Source organism: Lygodium microphyllum, chromosome 28 (assembly GCF_053477565.2).
Source record: "Lygodium microphyllum isolate KBCC chromosome 28, Lygodium_microphyllum_v1.1.10, whole genome shotgun sequence".
NCBI classification, from domain to species: Eukaryota; Viridiplantae; Streptophyta; class Polypodiopsida; order Schizaeales; family Lygodiaceae; genus Lygodium; species Lygodium microphyllum.
In genome coordinates this window covers 99,130,699-99,148,227 of record NC_141162.1, presented here as the reverse complement: position 1 = coordinate 99,148,227, position 17,529 = coordinate 99,130,699, and the positions used below count along the sequence as shown (strand labels likewise).

General features: G+C 39.2%; 1 protein-coding gene across 3 annotated transcripts in view; it reads left to right on the top strand.

Annotated features, from left to right (window-relative positions):
* LOC148011792 (putative acyl-activating enzyme 16, chloroplastic) overlaps positions 1 to 12,047 on the top strand; it is a 253,538-nt gene extending 241,491 nt beyond the window's left edge. For 2 of the 3 annotated variants that reach the window (XM_087670449.1, XM_087670448.1), the window contains 2 exons: positions 10,374 to 10,431; positions 11,425 to 12,047. In XM_087670449.1, the coding sequence (XP_087526575.1) occupies positions 10,374 to 10,421 (48 nt within the window). In that variant the 3' untranslated portion in view covers positions 10,422 to 10,431; positions 11,425 to 12,047. The remainder of the gene's footprint in view (positions 1 to 10,373; positions 10,432 to 11,424) is intronic. The other variant, XM_087670447.1, reaches the window with a different exon arrangement.
* Positions 12,048 to 17,529: the final 5,482 nt, after the last annotated feature.

The following is a 17,529-nucleotide window of genomic DNA, read 5'->3' as shown; positions in this document are numbered from 1 at the left end:
CTTAATAGGACATCCTCAAGCCAACCGTACGAACCCACCCCCCACCCTTGCCATGTCATCATAGAATCTTCTAGAAGATATGCCATATCATCGTCTGCATCATCGATGATGCCATCATGGGACATTCTAGAAGATCTTTAGCCACTCTCCAACACCTATTAAAGAAGGGGCTCGCCATAAAGCTCCTTAGTCTTGCCAGTGCCAATCTTGGAAGCTCAAGGAGTCGAGATCTCCAAGTAACTTCGAGTTCCAATTCTAGTTCTTGTCTAGTCATGGTATCTAGTCTTGTCTTATTTTCCATTATAGTCCTGTTGTCTTGTCACCTTGTAATCTCATAGTATGAGATCGTGTCTAGTATTATCTTATATCTTGTTCATCCCTGTCGAGGAGGGAGATCTTGTAATTCTGATATCTTGTATCCATACCTACAGTCCCGAGTTGTGGGATCCTTCATATCCTATGGAGTCCATTGTCTATATCTATGGTCCTGGGTTTTGGGATTTTTTGTATCTTGTTAAGTTGCCATTGTACCTTGTGCCCCTATGTGGGATTATCTTGTAATCAGAATTCTTGTAACAAATCTTGCATCTAGTCTAGTCCCTCAAGCATAATCTAGTACTCCCATAACAGTTTGGCAAGACTCCTTTCTAGCTCTACTAAGCACCATGGAGGTGACCCTTGAAAGAATCGCGCTTCAAGAGATGCAAGACCAGATCCGAGACTTGCAGAACAACAGAGAAAGTGATCAAATAATTCCATGTGTTTATCAATCCCCCAACAAGAGAATCCAAGGTCAGCATGCCAAAGAAGTTCAATGGTGACCATTCAAAATTCAGGGGATTCTTACAACAAGTAAATCTCTATATGCACATGCAACCAGATAGGTATCCAAATAATGCTTCCAAGGTGGAATTCATTGGGACTTTTCTTTATGATCAAGCTTTATCATGGTTCACTCTAATCTTGGAAAATAATATGCTAGTACTTCATAACTATGAGGCTTTTCTTTGCGAGCTCACTTCCACACTTGGAGATGCAAACATTGGTCGAGTAGCAGAAACAAAACTTCGAAAGCTACAACAAGGTAACCGCCTGCCTCTACTTATGCATCTGAATTTAGGCAATTAATCTGTGATCTCACTTGGCATGAGCAGTATTTTATCAGCCAATTCAAATCAAGATGACATCAAGGACCTCATGCTCACTATGATTGAGGTAAAAACACTCAACGATTATACCAAGCCAGTATCAAGAATTCCAAGATTTCTTTAAAAAAAAAAATGCAGATCTCTTGCCCGAACAAAAACCATATGATTGTACTATAGAACTCCATGAGGGGGCTCAACCACCTTTTGGACCTATCTATAGGGTATCCCTTGATGAACTAGCTAAACTACGCAAGGACATTGATGAGAACTTAGACAAGGGGTTCATTAGGCACTCAAATGTCTCATGTTGGAGCCCCAATTTTGTTCGTGAAGAAGAAAAACGGGTCACTTCGAATGTGTGTGGATTATCAAGGACTCAATAAGATAACAGTCAAGAGACTCAATAAGATAACAATCAAGAATTCATACCCTTTGCCATTGATACCAGAGCTCTTGGAATGCCTTGGAAAAGCCAAGATCTTCACAAAGATTTATCTATGAGGGGCTTACAATCTTGTACGGATCAAAGAAGGAGACAAATGAAAGACAGCCTTCCGTGCAAGGTATGGTCACTTCGAGTATGTTGTTATGCCATTCAGTCTAAAAATTACTCCTACAATGTTTCAGCATATGATGAATAATAACTTTCGAGAGCATCCAGGACTTGGATGATATCTTGATATTCTAAAAAGATCCAAAGGAGCACGAGCACCATGTAAAATTAGTTTTGAAAAAGCTTAAAGAAAAAGGACTATATGTAAATTTTGAGTAGTGTTTTTCCATCAGATAGAAGTGGAATTCTTGGGGTACAATGTCTCCCAGAGAGGAATCTTTATGGACCCCAAGAAGATCAAGACTATTATTATCTGGCAGACATCCACATATGTCCGCGATGTCCAATGTTTCCTTGGCTTTGCCAACTTCTATAGGATATTTATTAAGGATTACTCAAAGATAGTCACACCACTCACAAGACTCACAGGAAACTCAAAGTTCTCATAGACCCCAAAAGCTGAGAAGGCCTTCGAGACCTTGAAGACCACTTTTACCACTGCCTCAATCCTAGTCCATCCAAATCCTACCAAGCCATTTTTCTTGGAGATTAATGTATCAAGCTATGCCTTAGAAGCCATCTTGTCCCAACATGGAGATGATAGTCATATGCATCGAGTGGCATTCCACTCAAGGAAGTTCTCCCCTCCAAAGATAAACTATAAGATCCATGACAAAGAACTCCTTGCCATTGTAGATACCTTTGATACTTGGCGTTATCATCTAGAGGGTACAGCCCATAAAGTTATTGTCTATACAGATCACAAAAATCTACAATACTTTATGGCAACCCACATCCTCAATCGAATACAATCCCGTTGGAGTAACTTCTTATCTAGGTTTGACATTATCATCACCTATCGCCCAGGACGCCAGAATACCAATCAGATGCTTTATCAAGAAGATCTTAGTTGGTGCCTAAGAAGGGAGAAGAAGCTTTTAATTAACAACGAGCAATGCTCCTCGAGCCAGAGCACCTCCAGCTAGTAGCCATCTCTAGCTGTCACCGAGACGACGGCCCTACCTTAATCCAATTAATCCATGAAGCCCTGCTACATGATAATTTGGCCAACAATGCCAAGAGAAAAAAATCAAGAGGGAAAAGGAAATGAAGTTTGTGAGTTTTCAAGAAACTAATGGATTGTTATATTATAAGGATCTACTCTGCATCCCTCCAGGAAAGCCGAGACTCCAAGTACTCAGCAGGATACTTTGGAGTTAATAAGACCTTAGAGCTTATTTCAAGAGATTTTTGGTGGCTCCAGATGTGGAAAGAAGTTAAGGAATATATAAAATCATGTGATACTTGCAACAAGTCCAAGGTACCTCATCACAAACCACATGGCCTCCTGCAACCCTTGCCCATTCTAGCATGACCCTGGTCTTCTCTGTCTGTGGATTTCATAACAGATCTTCCCAAATTAGACAAATATGACTTTAATCTTGTTGTAGTAGATAGGTTCACAAAAATGGCACATTTCATCCCTACTACCAAGATCATCATAGGTATAGCTACCGCTAGTCTCTTTCTCAAATACATTTTCAGATTACATGGACTCTCAGATAACATCATCAACGATTGGGGTCCCTAATTCGTATCTAGGTTTTGGAAGAGTCTTTGGAACCTCCTTGGAGTCTAAGTTAAGTTATCCACAAACTGATGGTCAAACGGAACGGGTAAATCAAGTCTTGGAATAATATCTCGGATGCACCATCAACTATCATTAGAATGATTGGTTTGAGCTCTTGCTCTTTGCAGAGTTTGCTTATAATAATAGTATCCATGCATCTACCAAGCAAACTCCTTTCTTTGCAAACTATGGCTAGCATCCAAGGATGGATGTACATCTCTCCAATCAAGTAAAAAACCCTACCATCCATGACAAAGCTCAACACCTAGCAGATATACACCAAGAACTCAAAAAACAAATCCAAAAGGCTCAGAATCAATACAAGCACTATGCGGACCAACATCGTTTCCATCATCCAGCATACAAAGTCGGTGATAAAGCATGGTTACTCAAGCATAACCTCCAAATAAGGCCCTCCACCAAGCTAGACCACCAAAGATTTGGGCCCTTCACTATCGTAGCCTAGATCAACCCAGTTGCTTACCGACTCCAACTCCCAAGCACCATGAAGATCCACCCAGTCTTACATGTTTCCTTGCTCAAGCCATACCATAGGTCACCACTGAGGGGGGAGAGATCTAATCCCCGACTACATGTCCAGATTGAAGATCATGAAGAATTTAAGGTCGTAGACTTAAGGATCTTCGGAGATCGATTGGAATACCTTATTCACTGGAAAGGATATGACATCAATGATCGAACTTGGGAACTTGCAAAATATCTCCAAAGAGCACCTCTCAAAGATAAAGAATTTCACAAGAGGAATCAAACAAAACTTGGACCAAACCACCAAGCCGCTCCTCATGGAACTTGTCGCTAGAGGAGGGGGTGATATGACAGACATGCCATGATCAAGAGTATGGATTAATTCTTGCTCATGCCATATGAATCCATAACCCATGCGAATGCACCCTTAAGAGGACATCCTCGAGCCAACCATGCGAAGCTGCCCTTGCCGTGTCATCTTAGAACCTTCTAGAAGATATGCCATATCATCGCTTGCATCATCGATGATGTCATCATGGAACATTCTAGAAGATCTTTAGCCGCCCTCCAACACCTATAAAAGAAGGGACTCACCATAAAGCTCCTCAGTCTTGCCAATGCCAGTGGGAGCTCAAGGAATCCAGACTTCCAAGTAACTTCAAGTTCCAATTCTAGTTCTTGTCTAGTCATGGTATCTAGTCTTGTCTTGTCTTCCATTGTACTCCTGTTGTCTTGTCACCTTGTAATCTCATAATATGAGATCTTGTCTTGTATTTTGTTCATCCCTGTTGAAGGAGATCTTGTAATTCTGATATCTTATATCCATACCTATGGTCCCGAGTTGTGGGATCCTTCATATCCTATTGAGTCGTTGTCTATACCTACGGTCCCGGGTTCTAGGATTTTCCGTATCTTGTTAAGTTATCATTGTACCTTGTGCCCCTATGTAGGATTATCTTGTAATCATAATTCTTGTAACAAATCTGGCATCTAGTTTAGTCCCTCGAGCAGACTCTAGTACTACCATAAATGGCATTGGCACAAAATGGGTTTCTTAACTCAAACATAAGGGTGATGGTACAATTGACAAGTACAAAGCATTGTTGGTAGCAAAAGGCTATGCGCAAAAGAAGGGCATAGATTATGAGGAAACTTTTGCTCCTACAGCCCGTATGAGTACAGTGAGATGTTAATTGCTATGGTTGCAAATTATGGCTGGAAATAACATCAATTGGACATAAAGAAGGCATTCTTGAATGGGGATTTTCATGCAAATGTTTTATGTGTCACAACCTCCAGGGTTTGTAATTAAGGGGAAAGAGCAAATGGTATGCAAGCTACATAAAGTTCTTTAACAGGCTTCTCGTGCATGCTACTCTAAAATTAATACTTATTTGGCTAACAAAGGGTTTAAAAATAGTCCAACTGCTCCAACTCTATACATAAAAATGAAAGGGGGGACTTGTTGATTATCATTCTTTATGTAGTTGTCATGCTGCTTTGTAGACCTACAAAGAGAGAATTTGCAGATTTTAAAGTTGAATTAAAACATGCATTTGCTATGTCAAATATGGGCTGCCTATACTATTATTTAGGGATTCAACTCGCCCAAAATCAACATGGTATCATTATATTAGAGTCACAGTATGTGGATAAGCTATTACATAGGTTTAATATGCTAGATTGTAAACCTATGTGCACTCCTATGAAGCCAGGGTTAAAGCTCTCTATGCATGATGGTGAAGAGATGCATAATATTGCAATTAACAGCCAGGTTGTTGGCTATCTTATTTACCTTCCCAACACACGCCTTGACATTTAGTGTGTAATATCTAAAGTGAGAAAATATATGCATAGTCCACAAACCGTACATTGGTAAGTTGTCAAGTGGATCTTTATATATTTGCAAGGTACTTAGTCACATACATTATTATTTTCCAAGTGGGAAGACTTGCACTTACAGGCTTACAATGATTCAGATTGGGCTAGTGATGTAGACACTAAGCAGTCTAATAGTGGACACTATTTCTTTCTGGGCCATTCATGCATTTCATGGCTAAGCAAGAAACAACCTACAATGGCTACCTCGTCTTGTGAGGCTGAGTACAGGGTAGCCTTCACGACAACAGTGGAATATGTATGGTTGTGCAAATTGTTGAGTGATCTACATTTACCATTGGAGGGTCCACCCATTCTTTCTGACAGTCTGAGTGCTATTACAATGGCACGAAATCTTGTGTTTCATACTCGCACGAAACACATTGAGATGCATTACCATTATATCAGGGAGAGATGCTATGCAAGAGAGATTACCTTGATGTATATACCCACACATAAAAATGTTGCACACATTTTGACCAAGGCACTACTATGCAAGAAGTTTTAGGCTTTCTCAAAGTCCTTAAACTTATTACCCTTTGGTGATTGATCATCCTTAACTTCATCACATTGGACTATAGGGGGGGTGTTAGAACTTTTCAATTGTGGGCAGTGCCCATGTAATTTGTGGTGTGGACACTTTAGTGTCGCTTTTGTGTGTGTGTGTGTGTGTGTGTGTGTGTGTGTGTGTGTGTACCTAGAGTGAGTTAGATTAACTGTAGTCAATTGATAGAGGGCTGGTTAGGTCAACCCTTGACCAAACTTAGGCTGTACCTTCACTCTATCTTTTCACTTTCAGCAAGTATACTCTTACTCTCTTGCTTTCGCTCCCTCACTATTCACTGTCTCGTTTCTCTCTCCTCCATAGCTGATTCTAAGAAAATTTCTCACAAACACATCGAGAACCCAGTATGTGTTTCTTGATATTAGAAAGAGTATTATAGATTTAAATGTGTGGTACTTTAACCACTAGGCACATTACTTCACAACATAATGCATTCACTTCTCTTAAGTATGGTCCTAAGGATAGTACTATCACATACACTAATAACTCCTCTTATCCTATTAAAGGAGCTGATAAAATTATGTTGACTATTTCAAATAGCAAGAATTTTACAATTTCAGATGCATTGTATGTGCTAGAGATAAAAAAGAATTTTACAATTTCAGATATTAAAGGGGGGGCTGTGGACCAGGGAGGCGGGGGGATCTCAGGTGAGGTAGTCTGTGGCACGGATGATGGATGTGGTCATGCCTGGTGGGACGGGCAGGGGGGGCTATGCAGTGCTCTGCTGAGGGGGCGTCACTCGCCCACCTGCTCCCTGCTGTTGAGGCTGGATCTGAGGAGCTAACTACACCCCCCCTGCCGTCTCCCTCTCTGTTGTCTCTGGACCCGTGTGAAGCCGTCAGCGTCCACCTGCGGGCCTATCGGCGGAGCCGCCTTAGCTCCGAAACGCATACAAACTGCTGTTTGATGCCCAAAGTCGTGGCAGTGCAGGCACTGCCTTGGTTGCCCAGTCACAATGATCTGCTGCCTAAAGGAGTGCCTGCCTGCCTCAATCTCTAGGAGTTGTGGGATATTCTTGACCTCTTTCACTGCCACCCGTACCTTTGGGACTCCTACTGTTGTCGTTGCATCCGCGAAAGACGCGGGAAGGACAATGCCAAAGAGCCATCTAAAGTCTTCCACCAACTGGCAATACTCTATCACCAAGCTGGGGAAAAGAAGAGTGACTGGGTACCGAAGAAACCCTTTTTTGAGTGCAAATGCCTCCATAGTAAAGCCATTGTACCAAGGGACCATGTATATGACCCCCTCATGGACGCATATGGTGAACTAGCAAGTAACTCGCGAGCTACGTCTGCCGAACTGATCCGGACCATGAAGGTCCCTTGGCCCATTAGGACCGCCTCCACGATCTGTGCTGTGCTGATGCGCAGCGTGGAGTGAAGCCAGTCCTGAAGTTGGGCCCTGGCTAGGGAATGTCCTACTACCTAACCATAAATTGTTTTTTCCTTTAGCTCCAGCTCCTTAGCTCGAATAGCTAAGAGTTGCTCCTCAGAGAGGATGACACACAAGGTGTTTGACTGGGGGGTACTCATTGAGTCTAGTGTTCCATGCTCATAGTAAGCACATTGAGGTGCATTATCATAGGAAAGACTCTCTACAAGAGATCGGCTTGGCCTATGTGCTAGTATTCTTTTCACGAAGGCTTTGCCTTGTGAGAAATTCAATGCTTTTTTTAAAGCTTTGGGCCTACTTCCATTTGTGGATTAATCATAATCCTCCTGGCTTGACACTTCCCTATACAAGAATGCCATCTCTCATTCACCCCATTAGTAGCAGCGGGATTTGTTACAATATTTTAGTAGTGATATCTCTCAACATACTTGGAACTATCGAGCCACTTTTTCCCCTCAATAGGAGGTTTTTCCCCAAGTGTTATATATATGCTTGTTCTCTCTAGGGTGAACTCAATCTTGCAAATCTTCTACTTTGATACTTATTAGTACACTTGGTGTTGCATGTTCTCAAGCTTCTCTTTCTCCAAGCTGTTTCCATGCATTCCTACAGCCCTAAATCCAACATGAATTGATTATGCAAGAAGTCTTTTTTTGCCAATGAAGTAATCTGAAAGAGACCAAAACCTCAGCGTGGGGAGAGTTCACATCATGTCTTGACTATTGAGGATGCTAAGAAGTGAAAAGCAAAATCTAGTGTCTAGTTAATTACGTGAGAGACCAAATAATATTGCAGAGTTTCAAATGGCCTTTGTCAAATTGAGAATATGCCACCAAGACATCTGATTTTGAGTATTGCTATGAGAAACACTAACTTCTTCAATACACTATCTACCCAAGGGTGCTTCTCCAGCATAAATCGTACAATACATCCATCTTTAAAGTTGTCGTATGACACTCCGGATCAATAAAGCTGCCCACTCATGTGCTTAGGCATAGTGACATGCTTGAAAGGGACCCAAACCTAACTTGGATGGTTTCCTTGTTTCTTTTATAACATGAATTGAATCGGTTGTACCAACTCGTTCAAAGACTTCTTTGTCCAAGGGGGCAAAGGCAAGAAGTAGGAAAGCATACGATCATCATCACGTGTCCTACTTCAGGTAAAACATGCAAAGGCCAACTTGTGATTTCCAACATATGAATCTATTTCGATCCAATTGAGTTTTGGGACCCACATTTAGACTAATGGTATACCCCAAGTTTCTAGTAATCACTCCATAAGAAATCACAATGCTCTGCCAGCCCAAAGCTTTCAAGTCTCTCCATTCAACTAAAAAGAATGGATTTTTGGGCATTAACGTAGAGACCCAAGGCGAATCCAAACAATCTCCATGTTGGCATTGATTATTGCTCTATCCACCTGAAACTTCTCTACCTAAGGACATGAAAGAATCATTGGCTAGAGACTAATCAAGTAATTTTGCTCTATCCACCTAAGACCCGATGCAAATCCAAACAATCTCCATGTTGGCATTGATGATTGCTCTATCCACCTGAGACTTCTCTACCTAAGGGCATGAAAGAATCATTGGCTAGAGACTAATCAAGTAATTTTGCTCCATTGGTAAGAGTCAAACCTTCCGAACTCACCACCTGCAGCAAGCCTATCCTACAAAGACAGCATTGAAGGAGTTACCAAGGCAATGAGGGCTAAGAGGGCATCCCCATCTAAGTGACTGAGTGAGAGCTATTTTGTTAAGACACTCCCCCACTAAGTATTATGTGTGCGACCCCATCACAGCTCATCATGTCAATGAGATCCATCATTCAAGGGCCAAAGCCTAGACGAAACATCAATTCACAGAAAAGAGACCAAGTAACAATATCAATATCTAGTTCCATATCCAACCGAATCACACCCCCCAGACCAGTCTCCTTAGCATTATTAATTCCCAACTGAATATTCAATACATTATACAGGATATTCCTGCCCTTCAGTAAAACCATGTTGCCTTGAATGAATAAGCCATGGAAGTACTTTATAAAGCTCTTTTACCAAAATCTTAGAAAAAGGTGTCCCATGACAGAAATGGGACACCAATGCTTCAAATCCTTAGGAGTATGCACCTTAGAAAATAACCTAGCAATGCCAGCTTCCAATCAGCTGGGATCTGCCCCGGGGTCTGCTGTGTCCTCCATACTTCTTGATATAGGATATAGCAAGAGGACTAGTAAACTCATATTTAAAAAGAGAATTTGGCAAACTATTCCACCCATGACTCTTTGTGTGGAAGACGTGATAAGACATATTCCACCCCTCCTCCATAATACAGCATCCAAAGTCAGAGCCCATCTGGAAGAAATTCATCAAGCCTATCAGAGACTTGTATTAGTCCATACGTATGTTCAAAATCGACCGAAGCTTAGTAACTGTTTCCCCTTTAGAGCCCTGCAATTGCACAATATTCCCCCAAGAACATCTTTTCTACAAAATGGATTTGATGGATTGCATATTTCTAGTACCTGTGGTATATTACAATCTAGATAATGCATACTTTTAGTAGGTGTGTTATATTACTGTCATTTTATTGTAGTCTACCAGCTGTGCTTTAAGTACAAGTTCTATACAATTATTCATATGTTATAAAACATGTAATGATGATGTCTTATAAGGTAGTTCTGAACCTGTCAATGGTGTGACCTTTTTCTGCAGCACTTCAAACTGTCCAACAATGATTGGCCCATTTATCTTACTCGATGAAAGTTTCACGGTATCTTACAACTTTTCCGAGTTTCTCAAAAGCATTATTTATCAATTTCTAACTAGCAGAGTATTTCATTTTGCTGTGATAGTGTAGTTCTTGAATCAACTCTGAGCCCAACAGCTTCCAATTTTGGGTTTCAAAATAAAAAATAGAGCATCATATCTCAAAAGTTCGGGTGCAGAGGATGTACCTCCACTTGGGCTCTATATTTTTCTGTTGGTAACGTGAGGATAAATGAGGGCTTTCAGTTCATTAGACGCTCTTTTGAGCTAAATAAGGATCACTTGAAAGTCTTTGCTGTTTTCCTAGTCAAGAGAAACCTGCAATCATATCTGAATCTTCGAAAGACATTGGTCTATTGGCTGTATAAACGAACTATTTGATGGCCATGCATTGTGTGGAACCTGGAGAACCCAGTCCAAGAGAGTGTCCCAAAGAGGAATTAGACCGAAAATAATGTGTGAAACTCTATGCAGGGCATCCATATATTTCTCCAAATAACAATTCTGCTCTTCAGAGACTCTCATTGGTCCCCTGAGGAAACAAGTAGGACATTCATGTGAGCACTCCATAGCCATGCCTGGTCTTCTTTCTTTTTTACCTTCACAACCAATAAGATGCTGTTTGTTTGACTTGCACCGATCCATAAGCAATCATTTCAAACTCGCATGTATGAGTCTTCTTGACACATATACCTTTATCCATCTCAATCATTGCTAAAGCCAACAGTTCTCTCGCTTACAAGGAGACATTATTCTAGGAAACAAGGTGTAGAGGACCCTTGTTAGCTAGTTTGTGTGCAACATTATTAGAACAATTTATATAGTCAGTGCATATCAAACATTGGCTTACCATAGCAAAAACATATTTTGGGAATCACGCAAAATGACCCAAATGTGGATTGTATGTTCATGCAACTGGTAGGACCTTAGAATTCACCACATGTTATAATTGGGTTTTCTCACATGTACTGCTTTTCTCTCTGTTTTTCGTTTACAGACTGATAATGGAATGCTCACTCCCACCATGAAAGTGCGTCGTGACATGGTTTCATCCAAGTATCAGAAAGAGATAAGTGCTCTCTTCAGATCTGCTAACAGCAAAGCATGAACCCAATAACACGCTTTTTGCTTCCCATCTTTGGATCAGAGCTCACGACTCGTCCTTAATGAGTTAATTTGCAAAATATTCTTTGCTAGAGGCAAAGCCCCCGCAAGATCCTTCTCCACATGGGGCGGGATTGAGGCTATGCAAGCGACCACCAAGGGCCTTCTTAGGGTAATATGCATCTTTAGCTAGGATTTCCTTTTAGCTTGTAGCTTTTGTCTACTATGTCTTTTCAAGACAATTGTGTCACTATCAACGAGCGGCAGCTCAGATGGGTGGGATGGGTGAGCGGCAGCTCAGATCAATCTCCACATCTGAGAAGCTCCGTGAGGCATCATCATTATCCTGCGGGGTGAAATGCTTAACTTTGGGGTCATGGGCAATGTCCCTCGCCTTAATAAAATAATGCCGAAAATGCATTGCATGTAAGAAAAACATAATTGTATCACACTTCAAATGGTTGTAACTCATGGTCTCATAGGTCATTTTGGCCGTCTTTAATGTTAATAAATCATTTCATCTCTCTCTCTCTCTCTCTCTCTCTCTCTCTCTCTCTCAAGGGTTGAAGGACAAAAACAATTACATTGATTTGATGGCAAATGAGCGAAAGTTCATACCATATGGAAGTAAAACTAAAGAACATATCAATTCAAAAAGGTTATAGAACTAAAGAACAATTACATTCATATATAATGTCATTCTAGTTCTTTGGATAAGCCAAAGTTCAATCATATGAGAGTAAGTTTCTTTCTTACATAGAAGGATCTTAAACGGAGCAATGGCCATCTTTCATGGTCCAAGAACTATGCCATCACTAGCTTGTTAAGTTCTTTCTTACAAGTATCTTAAATCAGGCAATGGCCATCTTTCATAGTCTAAGAACTATGCCATCATTGGCTTGTGTAGCAAAACAAAAGAGAAAAAGCTAGGCTATCCTTATTGTCCTAATTTTGAGATATGAAGTTCCATTTCTCTTAAAACTATGTCAAATTGAGTCTAATAGAACCCATCACCTCAAAACATCAATAGCTTGCACATGCTCTAATATTATGCTTGCCTTAGGAGAGGAACCTTGTTCACTTCCCTCTTCTATAGTAGTTTTGCCCATAAAGATAAACCCCTAAATAAGTTACACAAAATCTTTATTAGTAATAATAGGAAGAGCATAAAAAAGAAACATATAACGATCTAATAGTTGTTCACACAGCTATATGATGCCATGGAAATTTTCAATCATTCATAACTTCATGGTTTTGTAATGATTATATATTCTTTTATTTTTATTATAAATGAGTAATAAAATTTCGACCTTTTGAGTGGCAAAGATAAGGTTAAACTCATGTGTGATATTTAGTATATATTAGTATACTAAGACATCTATATGTGAAAGGTTCAATTTAGCAATAGTGGTAGTATTATTGTGTATATGTATATGTATATGTATACGTGTGATATGTGATGTATAATGTGTAACCAAGATAATAAGGGACCAACACAAAATTAGAGAATGTATACATAGTTGTGTACTATGCATATGTGTATGTATATACATGTATTTATAATATGTCATGTGTAATCTCAACACTCGGAATAACACAAAACCAAAGAATAAGAAGATTATAATATATAGCTTTTAGGCTTTCGTACTAATATGGTTGGATGCAATTACTTCTTTAAATGATCAATATTTCCACTTGTTCTCAATGTAATAATATTAATGTGTAGGGAAGTCACTTTCTATGTAAGAGTTCATGGTGGATTTGGATGTAATCAAAGGGATTATGATATTGCTTCTATTGGCAATGAAAACAAGCCATCGTTCAAAGCTTACATCAAGATGGCATTGTGTTTTTTTCATTAGGGAATGAATCTTTTGTACTAAACTACTCTTACTATGAATATTGTATGGAAAAGAGTTGGAATCTATTCGTAGACACACAATAGGATACATGGAATGTTTCATGTACTAATAATTTGTTATATGTTCAATTAGCAACCCACTAAAAGTCGATGGATTGAATTTTCTTCACAACATATACTATTGAAACCCTCAAAAATTGGTATTAAGAGAATGATAGAACAATGACTATTTTGGAGTGGATGAGTTTTGACAACTTTAGAACCAATTGCCTTCCCCTTTGCATTGGCATGAAGGCTATATTTTTATTGGATCACTAAAAAACTGACTAGAATCAACTTTGATGAATGAGTCAATATATTAAGAGAGAAGCATTAGAGCATCTCCAAAGTTAAAAAAGAACAAGCAAGAGAATAATCCTTTGACGCCCTTGTGGTACTCTTTATAGAAGTCTCAATGGCACAACCAAACCAAGGTCCCTTCCTAGCTAGATTTGCCTTGAAAATATTGAGACTAGCTTGCAAATGTAATTCCATTATCAATCTTTAAAGAAGAGTACAATGAAACCCTCGATTTTTATAAAGTAAAATTTATGGTAGCATATGTGGTCAATAATGTTAGAATCCTACAGCATGGGTTAGGAATATTCATTGTCACTTTCAAGGTCGTAATGATGAGCAATAGGAACTTTCGGCACATTAGATGATCTGAAGCAAGCTTTTCTTTGCAACTTCGAGTGTGAGGCTTCAAAGAGTGAATGAGAGATAAATTTATGAATTTAAGTAGTTTTTGGCAAAGTGTTCAATCTTATGTCTCATGAATAGTCTCTATTGGAAAGATAGTCCAATCGTAACCTAGATTTAAAAATTCAAAAGTGAGTATTCCTTAGAGACATGCAACCAAAGGTCCAAAATCTTATGGAGCTAAGAAGACTAGCAAATCTGCAACCATAGATCCAGAAGTTCGTGAAGCTAAGAAGACCAACAAATTTGTAAGCTACTATGGATGATACTGAATTATACAATGTATTGGCTAGATTGACCATGAATCAAGGAAGAGGAGCTCTACCTCTCTTACTGCCAGGAGCGTCTATGATGCCTATCCTTACCCATGAGCGTCTATGATGCCTCATTGTATGGTACTCCAACCCAATAGTGGTCATAGACAGTGCCTCCAATAATGGCTCAACCATAGCAATTCCATGCACTCGTGGGTCATCTTTGACAGATCTCTCAAAGTGAAAAAGAGGTGCAATATAATCCAAACTTTTCTAATGTTTCTCTATTCCTAGTGAACACTATAACCCCATGGTATGCAAATATTACCAAACTCTTGGCTACAAAGTAGTATCATCCTAGACTCTCCAATTGAGAGAAGAAGTAGCTCTTGCTATAATTAGCCCTCTATAACCTACTACACAATGCATTGTACAAGAAGGGCAAAGATGAAGTTCTATGGAGATGTGTCGCATGAGATGAGATCAACATTGTGTTGAAAGCTTGCTTTGACAAGCTATATAGTGGAAACTTCCTGGAAGAAGCAATGGCCAAAAAACCACTACTCTCATGATTCTAGTGGCCTATACTACAAAAAGATTCCTACGATTTATGCAAGTGTTGTGATACATATCAATGGATGGGAAAGCTGACTAAGTCCAATTCCATGCCCTTACACAACCAATCCTTCCCCTAAAGCCCTTCGAGAAATGGAGCATCGATATCATCAGGCTCGTCAATCCTCTAACCAAAAGTAAGCAAAATAGATATATTCTAGTTTGCACTGATTATGCGACAAAGTGGTGTGAAGCGAAAGCTCTTTAGCAAGACAATAGCAACAATGTGGCTATGTTCTTGTACGAGAACATCATGGCCCACTTTGGCAATCCGTCAGATCTTATTAGTGTGATAGAGGTACCCATTCCTCAATAAAATCATGGAAGAGCTAACAAAAGCCTAGAAGATCAACCATTGGAAGTCAACAACATATATCCAAGAGCCAATGACCAAGTCAAACTCACTAATTGGATTATTTGCTTGATCTTGACCCATGGCCATTACAACACATCACCATAACCAACTTATAAAGGCCCTCTAGGCATATTAAAGCTCTCATAAAGCCACCATAGGAGGACAGACACATTTCTAGTTGGTGTATGGTATAGAAGTCATCTTTCTTGTCGACCTGGAGCTACCCTCTCTATGCATACCCATCAAGCAATGCCTAGGAGATAGAGTTCCATTAATGCCATCTATTGCGCTTGTAATGCTTGGACGAGACAAGGCGAATGGTATTATAGTGTATGGAAGATACACAAGCTCAATACTAATCTTATTATAATAGCTTTATCAAGCACAAAGAATTAGAGAAAGGTGATTTAGTTCTAGTGTATGATTCACGCTTTGACAAGTTTCCTAGTAAACTCTAGCAATGCTAGATGGGCCCCTACAAGATACTTGCACTCAACTCGTACTACTCTATCCAAGTCCAAGTTATCTATTGTTGTGACGATCCATTCCTAATTAATAACTATTGACAAAAAGAGTATTTTCCTCCTTAAGGATCCTAAGTGCATGCAAGAAGCGAGATTTTGAGTTATCTTTTTTTTGGCAACCTCCAATTCTATGCCACATAGTCCACTTGGTCTTGTTTTTCCTATGGGCATATATCAAGCACCATTGCTCCTCCTCCACCACTACCTCTCCTTCACCTCCACCAACACCACCGGCACTACCATCTCCACTACTGATACTCCACTGCCACCACCACCACATGATACTCGTGCCCTCCTCACATCAGTACCACAACTAACAACACCACCAACACTTAGTCTCTTTCTCCCTTTCTTTTAACTACCTTAAGTACCAATTCTTCTCTCTCTCTCTCTCTCTCTCTCTCTCTATAAGCATTTGTAGTTCTCTCTCCTAAATTTCTTTACATTACATAATTAAGCTTATGTACTTATTTTTTATAATATTATCACAATGTTAACGATTCAATTGCACATACACAAGTGACATCACGCTCACATTTACATCCATAGCTCTCTCTCTCTCTCATATATATATATATATATATATATATATATATATATATATATATATATATATATATATATATATATATATATATATATATATATATACATCATGATGTGTTAGTACTACAATTATGCATGCATGAGCGAAACCACACACATTTACACATTCCTCTTCCTCTTTCTCTTGCTCTCTCTCTTCCTTATTTGATTGGCTTATGTATGGATAGAGATTATGTATCCGTTTACAATCATCCTTATAATTGTTTCACACTCTCTGTGAAATGCAGATCCATAGTACCTCATTACATACCTCGGTTACTCCTTTCAAGAATATACGAGATAACACTCCAAACGTCAATAATCAAATATTTTGATACACTAATCTATTTTACATTATGCTATATGAAGTGACTACCAAAAAATATAATAAATCCACAAATGCATTTGCAAGATAACTAATGTTTGCAATGCAAATGAACATTTTATTGCAAACATCAAATATCAATTTAGTTCCATTGTTGGAGGGTGAAATGGATGTTCTCTAATAAACTTCTGGACTCCCATGTAAAAACGTACTAACTCAGTCAAGTAGAGAAGCATATGTTCTAAGAGAACAATATCCATTGGATTTTCCTTAAACATAAGTGAGGTTGATTACTTTGCATTTTCTCAATGTCATCATCCATAAATAGTGTCATTGTACGGCTAGAGTATGGTCAATAAATCATATCAAAACATTTCAAAAAGTGTAGCTTCGCAAAAATTCTTCTCAAAGAATGAGTTAGCGGAACTATCTTGCACATGCCTTGACAATATTGAAACACAATTTATGGTTTTTGTATTGTTTGGTTTATACAATCACTTCTAATCTAGCTCACTCAAATTCTCCTTCTTCATCAAGCCCCATATGGCAATGTCAAACAATATAGATGTTCCCTTTTGAAACTTGGTGGCAGTTGGTTGCAAAATCATCCAATATCTTCTTACTTCAAAGGGCTTGACTTCTGATGACCCCTTTTGCCATAGACACATATGTAGAAGCACCCTATTCAAATCGAACATGTTAAGCTGGATATTTGTAGATGAACATTAGGAAATGTGA